This window comes from Polistes dominula, unplaced genomic scaffold, assembly GCF_049000335.1.
Source record: "Polistes dominula isolate Pdom_NZ unplaced genomic scaffold, Pdom_raw_medaka contig_241, whole genome shotgun sequence".
Taxonomy (NCBI): Eukaryota; Metazoa; Arthropoda; class Insecta; order Hymenoptera; family Vespidae; genus Polistes; species Polistes dominula.
Window position 1 is genome coordinate 274069 of NW_028300875.1, and position 11991 is coordinate 286059.

General features: G+C 42.9%; 2 protein-coding genes and 1 pseudogene across 2 annotated transcripts; 2 read left to right on the plus strand and 1 right to left on the minus strand.

Annotated features, from left to right (window-relative positions):
- Positions 1-564: 564 nt before the first annotated feature.
- Positions 565-1203, minus strand: LOC149033700 (uncharacterized; annotated as a pseudogene).
- A 2791-nt stretch (positions 1204-3994) lies between these two features.
- On the plus strand, positions 3995-8048 carry LOC107073524 (uncharacterized). The gene is made up of 5 exons (XM_089171290.1): positions 3995-5085; positions 5178-5412; positions 5456-6343; positions 6377-7555; positions 7632-8048. The coding sequence occupies exons 1-5, from the start codon at positions 3995-3997 to the stop codon at positions 8046-8048; spliced, it is 3810 nt and encodes a 1269-aa protein (XP_089027416.1).
- Positions 8049-8124: 76 nt separating this feature from the next.
- Positions 8125-8823, plus strand: LOC149033701 (uncharacterized). The gene has a single exon (XM_089171295.1). The coding sequence runs from the start codon at positions 8125-8127 to the stop codon at positions 8821-8823; it is 699 nt and encodes a 232-aa protein (XP_089027421.1).
- Positions 8824-11991: the final 3168 nt, after the last annotated feature.

An 11991-nucleotide genomic window follows, 5' to 3' on the forward strand; every position in this document is an offset into this window, starting at 1 on the left:
CTTGTTACAGATTTACCTAAAAAATCATATAGTTTACTGGAATTTAAGTGTCCAAAGATTTTAGAAAATATTGAACTAATAGATATACATACACCAACACCTCAACAAAGAAGTTCGTTCTGTTTTATCTTACAAACGCCGAAGTCAATGAAATTGAAAAGAAATCATCAGTATTATTATAAAATTTAGACGCAGATGGCAATAACCGGAAAACAGTGGTGTTATTTTATGATATGGACCTCGAAAGGTTTTAATGTAAACCGAATTGAATACAGTCCAAATTCTATCACTTTGACTGCCACGTCACCCGTATTTTGGTGCCAGTAAGGTTTCTGATCGGGCCGCGTCACCCGTACTGGGGTGTCGCTTATTTGAATACTTGCGAAGGATATTCGTATGTGTTTGAAAAGATATTTCGCAGAGGAAGTAACAAAACTATTTAATATTAATTAATATAAAAACTATATTTAATAATATAAACTTAATGTTTTTTATATTAGTATATTGATTAATATAAACTATTATCACAGCAGTAATACGATAATGGTTTTTTAAGGAAATTTATTAAGAATGTAAAAATTTAAAACAATCTATCTAAAAAGCTGGGGTTAGTCGAGGCAACTTGGACAATAAGTTATTGTTTTCTTTAAATTGTCTCGTGTCTGATCGACCCACTCGACGTCTTTTATCTGCATAACATTGTTTGCATGTTCGTCTAGTGCTTCTTCCGGAATCTTTTTTCCGAACGGCGATATTATGCTGACTTCGACGAAGATAAGGATTAGTTGTATTGTCAGTCAACACTAATAATTTTGCAGTTAATAATTCCCTAAATCTTCTAATATTTACATTCTTTTTTTCTGCAATTTTGTAAACTGTCAAAGCGTTTACAACAGAAATTCCCAGAAGTAATTGAATGCCAAGCTTTCGGTACCACTTGATTCCTTTTCTAATTGTGGTTGCATAAGAAACTATTTGGTCGGAATAATTTATACTACACTTTAATGCTTTATATTCAGCAACAGCTAGTGGTTTTAGTGATGTAGATGTGTCTGTTGGCTTGGAGAAACAGAACGAATGCTACGACTTTTTTTTTGTACATGATACTATGATAGAAGCGTGTTTTAAAGATAAAATTCTCACGTCCCGCGTATTTTTCCATTTGAGTACCACAAGCCTGTTATCATCTTCTTTGAATATCATCTCCCTTTTCTTAATTTGCTATGAAGTACATCTTTTGGGACGAATTTTTTGTTATTCCTAAGTGTTCCTACTAGATGGGTTTTGCGGTTTAGGCACGATATCGCTAACTTATAACTCGAGTAAAAATTATCAATGTACAATGTTTGTCCTTAGTAGAAAAGTTTCTCTACAAGCTAAAGACAAACATAATGTGCTAATCTAGTTTCTCTAATACAATCAGCTGATTTACCAGAGTAAATTTTCATCGCTCATGTATATCCCGTTCTTAAACATAATTTAAATAATTGGATGCCGTATTTGTGCGCTTTATTTGGTATATAATGTTTGAAGATGAGTCTTCCGCGCCATGAAATCAACGTTTCGTGCATAACAATGTGCTCTTCAGGCGTGAATATTTTTTGATACTTTACCTCCAATTTGTCGAGAAGTAAACATATTTTTCTAAGTCAATCGTTACGGGCAATAGGCACATTATTGCTGAAATGAAAATTATTTAATAGTAACTCGAATCTATTTCGTGACATTATACTACGCGGTAATTAAATATTATGAAGTTGGCTTTTCGACCAATAATTGGCAATGTGGTTTATCAGATCTACTGGAAAGTCATGACCACTTTTTCTAGCAGATGTCGCTAGGCTTGAGTATGCAATGTTATGATTTGACACATATGTCTTTTAACTCTACTGACATAAAGCTGTAGAAGCTTCAGAAAGCTAATAGCTTTGCGAAAGTAACACGTCATAGATTTATACTCGTTTTTAAAACAATTCAAATTTCTTTACAAAACATTTATACCAATTCGATGGTCTCATATATCTATACTTTCTTTCGATTTATTAACTAATATAGCCCGTAAGCACTAAAAAAAGTGTCAGTGAAATACAGCTGATTTGGCCTAATGGGAATATTCACCGTTAGTTGTATATGGCTGACATTGCGGTCAACGTGTTGATGTTCGCTGATGATATGATCTTTGTGGCAAGAACACTAAATGGACTACAAACAATAATTGATACAGCCTCTGATCTCTTCGCACAATGTGGTTAATTTATCAGCATCAATAAATCGTTCACAGTGGCACTAAAAATGTGCTATAGATTAACCCTTTCGCACTGAGAACTGCATATATTCGGCATCCACTTGACGACCTGTTGGTACGAGCGCCGCATATACGCGGCATCCACGCTATAACGTCTGGCGAGTCTCCGTTCAGGGTAGGTACCTCGGCGGGCAGGACTACCGTAGCGAAAGAATTAAAAAGTCTGTCGAAAATCGGAAGGTCTATGTAGGATTATTAGGTTCTTCTAAATGAATATTAACACAAAATATAATTTAAACCAGAAAACTTTAATATTTAAGTGCACAAGGAATGGCACATCTTTACCGAAGGGCTGTTTCTTATTGTTTGGGAATTAATCTGCCCAATCAGAACGCTCAACAGTTGTCGCTCAATGTAGACTCGCCATAACTCATCACGACGGTGAAGAAGCGCCGTGACGCCGGCTTCTCAAGCAGCCATAATTCAATTGTTCCCAACGACTCGTTCTAACCACACGCGTCTTCTCAACTTTGTCTTACGTCTTCTCACAAAGTTACAAGTTCGATGGGATTAATATAATCCACATAGTCCGGTTCAAAAGTGATTAATATAATCACGCCGTCTCAAGTCCACTGATTGTAATATTCTCAGTGATAAGTTCGGAACGTATTCTGCTCAACGGCCACTCAGTTTAAATCTCAACCGACACGCGGTGTACTCGTACGCATTTTTAATAAATCTGACCACTCACTGCAATTGCTCGGCGTTCTACTCATTAAACCTACTTATTTCCTCAACATTTGGTCCTTCGAGCCGGATCGAGCATTTGCAGTGCAGATTTGTAAAAATTGGTAAAGGTTATTGTGTACGGTACATTTCATCATCTCAGTTTCTTTGTTCGTGAAAGTAGTGCCAGCTCAAGTAGTGCTCTTACGCGTGACGTAGTACCGTGTCACGCCTTCTCTTTTACTCGAAAAAGTAGTGCTATCTCAGTCGCTTTGTTCCGCGCGAAATAGTGCCATCTAAAGTTGTGTGGCTACGCGTGACGTAGTGCCGTCTCACGCCCGCTCTTACGTCACGAGAAATAGTACCACGCTCGTGTTAGTGTGACGCGTGAGCCGCCCCCCTCTCTCACTCTCGAGTAGGGCGAGATAAAGCCATCTCTCTTGCGAGTACGTGTCGTCCCACCTCGCTTCGCGCGACCCGCGAATACTTCCCCCACTCTCACTCCCGAGTAGCGGGGTATCGTCATCTCGTTCGCGGTGTTTACAAAACAGTGCTGTTATCTATCGCGACATTGTCGTCTCATTGGCACTACTTATTATCAGTGATTCTCAGTGCAATCTCATTAAACAGTGACTTTCACTACAGACTTCTCATTTAATCATCACAATGGTGCTTGTGCGGGATGAAGAACAAAAGGCCAAGACCACAAGCAGTGGTGATGACCAAGCAATTCCTCAGACAGCTCAACCGACCAGCCTGGCGGTACCATCGACGTCCACTCATTGCCAAGGTCCCCAGACCAGGAGCCAATCGTCAGTGACCCTCAGTACAGAATTCACGTTGCGTGTGCAGGCTCAAAGGGAAATCATTGTGTCGATAGAGGATATACTCAGTCAGGTTGGTGACCTATCCGAAGCGATCACCCTGACAGAGGTGAACATGATGCTCGAGCAGCTGAAGGAGCTGCATAGGTCATTTCGCCAAGAGCACGCTAAACTCGTATGCAATTGGCCTCACAACTAAATGGGGCGTCCATATCTCACTGAGACGGTCAACATCAACGAAACGAAGTTGATGATAAAGACAAAAAGATTGCTTGGTCGGCTCAAGGAACAGCTCACTCAGAAAACTCAGCAAACTCCTTCACGCAATGCTGGTGCTCGTGCCCGCTCCCGGCTTCCTGAATTAACAGTGCCGACATTCAGTGGAGATTGCCGAAAATGGCCTGATTTTAAGGCCATGTTCAGCTCAGTAATAGGAGACCGCTCAGACCTCAGTGATCTGGAGAAATTCCAGTATCTTAAGTCAGCGAAGCAAGGTGAGGCCTACGAAATTGTTGCTAACATCACTCCTGACAATTCATCATTCGACTCGGCTTGGACCTTGCTCACATCAAGGTTTGAGAACAAACGTCTCATAATAAAATCACATCTAGAAAGGCTGCTCAACCTCAAACCAATGCAAAGGCGCCAAGCCACCTCACTGACCAAAATGGTCAACATCATTAATGAGACCACTCAGGCACTCAGAACACTCACAGTGGAGAGCAATAATGATTGCCTCATGGTCACTCTTCTCACTGGACTGCTTGATCAAGACACTCGCGAGAGGTGGGAGACATCTCTTGCATCTACAGATGAATTTCCGACACTCAGCCAGCTCACCGAATTTCTGGTCGGTCGTGCTCGCACATTGGAAACAATGGAAGCCTCGTCCACGCCTGCTCAACCCAATGTGCCAAAAGGGGCTACGACTACTCGGACAAGCTCACATCAGGCATCTCAACAGCCCCCAGCCAACTCATCAAGGTCGGTTACTCATCAGACTTCTCGTCCAGCTCAGTCACGAACGACATATCCGTGTGACTGTTGTGGGCAAGATCACTACATCGCGATCTGCCCAAAGATGCGAGGCTACTCGGTCAACCAACGGGTAAGGTTGATCAGGGATAGAAGCTTGTGTTGCAATTGCCTAGGCAGGCACAATCTAAGGAGGTGCAACAGCCGACGGCATTGCAAATCATGCAACGACTATCATCACACCCTGTTGCATGGTGCCGACCTCTCAGTCATCTTCGAACCACCAGGAGATGAGGCTAAGACCGCTCAAGTGGTGTCAGACACACCCGCTCCGTCAACCAAGTCCTCTCAAGCATGAAGCTCAGGGCAGCTCTTTAAGAGTTGCGATCATCTTGTGTCTAACTCAGCCCATCTCAGTCATCTCACATTGCTGGCCACAGCGACAGCAATAGTCGTCTCAGCAGCTTCATCAACTCAAGTTCGTCTGCTCATCGAACCTGGATCAGAAATCTCATTCATCTCAGAAAAGCTCACCCAGCAGCTCAAGTTACAACGAAGGCACTCAAGGCTGGACGTTTATGGTGTCGGTGGAACACGGACTTCTCAAACGAGAGGAATTGTCACACTAATCCTTCAATCAAGGTATAGACCACTCACAGTGACAATTTCAGCTCACGTGTTAAAGACTGTTACCACCATCCTGCCGGCCATAAAGACTCAACAGGAACCCGAATGGCCACACCTGAAGGGTTTAAATCTCGCTGATCCAGAGTTTCTCGTTCCAAGGGCAGTAGAGGTTATAGTTGGAGCAGACTTCTACGGCCAACTCATCAGGCCTAATATCATTAGGCACTCAGAAAGAACTCCCATTGCTCAATTATCTATCTTTTGGTGGCTGGTCATAGGCCCCATTCAGGCACCGGTCGCACTTGCAAGGACAACTCATCACGGCAGCTTACAGGTATCAAACTCGTCCTTGCGAGAGTTGTTGACACGGTTTTGGGTCCAGGAAGAACCTCCATCATCGAACAACTCATCTCTTACTCCTGAGGAGCAGGAGTGTGAGCTCCACTTTAAGACCACTCACTCAAAGGACTCAACAGGGCATTACATCGTCAGGATGCCGCTCAAATCGCCCCCAACAGTCCTGGGAGATTCTTATCAGACAGCTCATCGATCGCTTCAACGAATTCTCAGGCGACTTGGCAGAGACACTCAGTACGACCGATTGTACACTCAGTTCATGCGAGAGTATGAACAAGCTCAGCACATACTCAAGCTCGATGACAGCTCAGTTGGTAGAAGGCCACATTACTATTTGCCTCATCGTGGGGTACATAAGCCAGACAGCTCCACCACGAAGCTCAGGGTTGTTTTCAACGGTCTAAGTGCCAGCTCCACTGGTCACTCGCTCAATGATATCATGCTCGCTGGTCCTAATTTGATGCTCAACATCTTCGACTTGCTCATTTGGATACGTCAACTTAAGTATCTCTTTGCGACTGACATCACCAAGATGTACCGTCAAATCAAGATACATCCAGATGACCAGGATCTGCAACGCATCGTGTGGGTGAATGAACAGCAAGTTTAATCTCATTTTCAGCTCACTACAGTCACGTATGGAACCAAGTCAGCACCGTTCCTAGCTGTACGCACGCTCCTTCAGCTTGCTGAAGATGAAGGCTCTCAGTATCCTCTTGCTGTCAAACCGATCACTCACAGGCGTTATGTTGATGACATCTTCGGAGGATCCGACACAGTGGAACAGCTCGTGGTGACTGCTCAAAAACTCATACGGCTCTGCCATGCGGGCGGATTCCCGCTGGCCAAGTGGCACTCTACTTCTCAGCAACTGTTGAGAGAGGTCTCGTCTGAGCTTGGCGATATCTCAGGCATCTCATTCGATGACTGCGATACCAAAATCCTTGGTATTCGATGGTCACCTCAACAGGACATGTTCGACTTCTCAACAATCTCCTCTTCTCCCTCCAAACGATACTCGAAGCGTCTTGTCCTCTCAGAAGTAGCACAAATATTTGATCCATTAGGCTTCGCATCTCCAGTCATAATTAAGGCTAAGATCTTTCTTCAGGCTCTCTGGTTGCATAATCTCGACTGGGCCGAACCACTCTCAGAACAGTTCATCTCACAATTGCTCAGCATCAGACAAGATCTCATTAGTCTGGCCAGACTCTCCTTCCCACGTTGGTTCAACACGCTCTCTGATTCAGCTGTTGAACTGCATGGCTTCTCTGATGCATCGCAATTCGCAATGGCAGCCGTTGTGTATCTCGTTGTCAACTCGCCGTCCACTGGCGCCAAGGTCTCTCTTATTTGTTCAAGGACGAAGGTCTCACCGCTCAAGCGGCTAACCATCCCGAGGTTAGAACTCTCAGCAGCGCTGCTACTCTCCACGCTCATGAATCATGTTTGCGCTACTCTAAACATGATCATAAATAAGACAATTTTGTGGACGGACTCTAAGGTAACTCTCACATGGATCAAGGCTCATCCATCAAGATGGAAGGATTACGTACGCAACCGCGTAAACAAAATTCAGGAACTCTCAAGGGACGCTCATTGGAGGTATGTGTCTGGCACATCAAACCCAGCTGACTGTGCATCGCGTGGAATAACTACAGATCAGCTGGAAAAGCACTCTCTATGGTGGACGGGACCACCATGGCTCACTCAATCAATGGCATCATGGCCGGCTCAGATCGATACAACTCCTGATGACTCATGTGCACAAGAAGCTCGTGCTCGTGTCACACATCACGCGGTACGGTCTTCTCCGAGTTATCATTGGGATCTCATTTATCGATACTCATCGCTCAACAGGTTGCTCTGAGTTACAGCTCTCTGCAATAGACTTCTCAAGAGGCTCTCAGGAGAGCTTGACTCGACACCAGCAGCCTGTATCTCAGCTAAAAGCATGGAAGACTCACGACTCTTTTGGGTCAAGGCCACTCAATCGGCGTACTACTCAGAAGAAATCTCAGTGCTCTCAAGACAATCTCAGCTGCCAAGCTCGCACCCACTCTCTAGACTCACCGCATTCATTGATGCCGGCGGTGTGCTCAGGGTGGGCGGTCGCCTCTCAAGGTCCGAACTCACGTACGAGGCAAAACATCCAGCAATTCTCCCTCGTAGCTCCAGGCTCTCAGAACTCATCATCGCCCATGCTCACAAGAAAACGATGCATGGAGGCACTCAGTCGACTCTGGCACTCATCAGACAACTCTACTGGATCATCGGAGGAAGAGCCCCAGTGATTTCTCGCGACGCAAGTCATATGTTCTCAGGTGTGTGGTGTGTGCTCGTTACAGGGGGATCCGTGCTCAGCAACTGATGGGCCAACTACCTCTGGCGCGAGTCACTCCATCACGCCCGTTCTCTCACACTGGCATTGACTACGCTGGACCGCTCACGCTCAAAACTTGGAAGGGACGTGGCTCCAAGACTCATAAGGGTTGGATCTGTGTATTTGTCTGTCTATCAACTTCGGCCGCTCATCTCGATGTCGTTTCAGACTACTCAGCCGAGGGCTTCATTGCAACGTACAGACGCTTCACCTCAAGGCGGGGTGTCCTTCCAGACATTTACGCTGATTGTAACACTAACTTCTTGGGCGCTGAAGTTAAGCTCATGCAATGTTTCTCAGAAAGCTCTTCAGGACATCGGGAGATCTTTTCTGTGCTAGCTCAAGACAAAACACAGTGGCATTTCAACCAACCTGCAGCCCCCAATATGGGTGGGAAATGGGAAGCAGTAGTTAAGTCTCTGAAGTTTCATCTCAGAAGATCAGTTGGCGACACACTGCTCACGTATGAGGAGATTTCCACACTCCTAGCTCAAGTTGAAGCCATTCTCAATTCCAGACCACTCGAACCGCTCAGCGAGGATCCAGAAGACATCTCAGTGCTCACTCCAGGGCACTTTCTCATCGGAACGGCACTCAATGCTGTTCCTGAAGGCTCAGTCTTGGACATCTCAGCAAGTCGGCTCTCCAGATGGCAGTTTATCCAGCAACGAGTTCAACACTTCTAGCGCATGTAGTCAACTCAGTATTTACAACAACTACAAGCTATCTCAAAGTGGCATCACGCTCACAACCAGATTAAGGTAGGTTCTCTCGTTCTCCTTACTGATGAGCGTTTGCCTCCAGGAAAATGGCCCATAGCTAGGGTGCTCAAATTGCTGCCAGGGGAGGATGGACTCACCAGGGTGGTATCGCTGAAGACGGCTACAACAACACTCACCAGGCTGATCACCAAGCTCGAGTCCTCCCAGTGGCCGCTCACAAGACAGCATAACTCATCATCAACTTCGTTGCTGATTGCGGGCGGAAATGTTTGGGAAATAATCTGCCCAATCAGAACGCTCAACAGTTGTCGCTCAATGTAGACTCGCCATAACTCATCACGGCGGTGAAGAAGCGCCGTGACGCCGGCTTCTCAAGCAGCAATAATTCAATTGTTCTCAACGACTCGTTCCCACCACACGCGTCTTCTCAACTTTGTCTTACGTCTTCTCACAAAGTTACAAGTTCGATGGGATTAATATAATCCTCATCGTCCGGTTCAAAAGTGATTAATATAATCACGCCGTCTCAAGTCTACTCATTGTAATATTCTCAGTGTAAAGTTCGGAACGTAGTCCGCTCAACGGCTACTCAGTTTAAATCTCAACCGACACGCGGTGTACTTGTACGTGTCACGTCCAGTGACGTCTAAATTCGAATTTCGTGCACAACACCCAAAAGTTCTAAATTTGGTAAACTCTGTCGTATTTGAATATTATTAGTCTGTTTAACTTTTGTGTAAAAGTAATTTGTTAAACTTTAGTTCGTATAATTTTGCGTGAAAATAGTTCTATAAGTACTATGTAAACCTTGCGAGATAAATTTTTTTTTTAGAATATATACATATATCTCCTACTGTTATTTTAGTATATAAATTCGATACTTTGTATGTACATTAGTTATTAGATCAATCATAATAGATAATTTTCGTTCGCGCTAATGTACCTTGTTTTCACGCTATATACTTAAATATTTGGTAATTACACTTTCTTTTTCTTATTGTTACTATTCTTTGTTAAGATAATTCTGTATTTCTTATGAACGACCATCGATAAATTGTATTTTGTAGAATGGATAAAATAGAGTATTGAGAATCCATTGTCGTTCATAGAGGAATCTGTATTACCGACACTGTCGGTCGGTAACTAGTTTTGTCGATAAGTAAATGTCGGTAATACCGACATTGCGTTCTTCCAGTACTGACTTATCGGTCGACGTTATAATGGAATGATTGCTTTTAAATTATTATTTCAATGTGCATAAAATATTCATACTTTATTATATTACATTCGTTACTCATATTCTGTCTGCACGTGCATTTTTGCTGACAGCGCAGTCCCAGGAGCTCGCGCTTGATAACATTCCAATGTAACTGACACTTATCTTTCTTCGGAGAATTCGCGCTTGATAAAATTCCAATGTAAGTAATACTTATTTCTCTTCGAAGAATTCGCGCTTGATAAAATTCCAATGTAAGTAATACCTATTTCTCTTCGAAGAATTCGCGCTTGATAGTAACTAATATTTTTGTCAGCGAATTCTTCTCCTTGACTTAGGTCTCACGGTGTGGAAGTCAGTAGTGGAGGAAGCATTTTTGCGTAAGTGGGAGGTACTCCCACTCTTCCGAGACGGACGCTTCTTGCGATGCTGCGTTCATCCATGAAGTCAGTCCACCTTATATCGTTATTAAGTACGTGTCTAAACTGTGTCTTAACTTAGTCTAAAGATTTTCTAGTTCTGTAATAATTTTCTAAGTTCATTTGTAAGTCCATCTCATATAATCATTTGGTACTTGTCAAAAATTTGTCTTAAGTTTTGTTCTAGTACTCCAAGTGTACTTATAAAGTCCACCTTATATAATTATTGAGTACGTTTCTTAAATTTGTCTAATGTTCGTTTAGTTTTGATTTTTAGTATTATCATATTAACCTACTACTTCGTATATCTTAATCGTGTGTTTGTTAAATATTGTGCGTGATCTGATTCGATTGTCGACGATTTATGAATATTAACTTGGTATTATAACTTAGGTTGATTTACAATCAGTTTATTTAAATTTTGTTACTAAGTTCTCTCTCTCTTGTTTAATAGAACTTAGTCATTTACTTTGAACATTTTATTCTTAGTTATTATTGCTATCATAAATCTTTGCAAGCCTAAGTCCTTTATTTATTACCAAATTAATATTCCGTTAACATTGTTCAAAAGTAATTGTGTGTGTGTGCAACAAGGTGTTTATTGTGTAACAATTTAAATCTAAATTTAAATTTTAAAATATACTATATTGTTATTCTACATTGTGATTGTGATTTAAAAACTGCACCCTTCCTTCAAACGCCAATTTCAGTCAACATACTTGGATTGCATCTCCTATTGGCCAGCACCGGAAACCAGGTAAGAATTAAAGATTTGGTTAACATCCAGGGTTGAGTTTTCTTTGACATATTGACGTCCGACGCTCCGGTATCCGCGAGTAAAGCCTATCCCGGGTAAAGTACTGGATAAGCAGGCTGACCCAAAACAGGCAGTGACTTTCTTTCTCTTATCCGAGTAAACGACTGCTAGGTCGTGACCGGTTGAGAAATCTCTAAATTCGTTCTTACTCTTCAAGTAAGAACTGGTGACAGCGGCCACTCGTGAAATCTCTTCTCGAGACGTAACAAGTAACAAAAAAATTGGTGACAGCGGTGGGATTGCCCAAAATTGGTGGGATTGCCCAAAATTGGTGGGATTGCCCAAAATTGGTGGGATAGCCCAAAATTGGTGGGATAGCCCAACAATACGGTTTGGTCACCTCGCGATACTCGTAGTTTGTCGGATATTTGCTACGGTTTGCTTACTTGGACTTTCGGATTGTTTCGTATAAATTTTGTTTTTCGTTTGTTTGTTTAAACTAAATTTTCACAATTTAAAATGGCATCGGAACGTGCACGCACTGGAGCAGAATCTCCAATTGGAACTAGTAGGGAATTTTTGGATAAGGAAAGCGAAATCAGACGAAAGATGGAAGATATAATGTTGATTCAAGAGCAGTTAGGCAAAGTTCAGATAGAAATATTTAAAAGACAGGAGGAACTAGACAAGAGGGAATCAGAAATCGAAGCACAAAGGCGGGAACTAGCGCGAAGAGAGCG

What these genes read in the sequence shown, in the direction of transcription:
- LOC107073524 (XM_089171290.1), top strand. Translation starts at nt 3,995, where the DNA reads ATGGGGCGTCCATATCTCACTGAGACGGTCAACATCAACGAAACGAAG. An exon ending in ATCTGCAACGCATCGTGTGG is followed by an intron (nt 6,344 to 6,376) that starts GTGAATGAACAG and finishes TCTCATTTTCAG; the next exon opens with CTCACTACAGTCACGTATGG. An exon ending in CTCGTGTCACACATCACGCG is followed by an intron (nt 7,556 to 7,631) that starts GTACGGTCTTCT and finishes TCTGAGTTACAG; the next exon opens with CTCTCTGCAATAGACTTCTC.
- LOC149033701 (XM_089171295.1), top strand. Translation starts at nt 8,125, where the DNA reads ATGGGCCAACTACCTCTGGCGCGAGTCACTCCATCACGCCCGTTCTCT.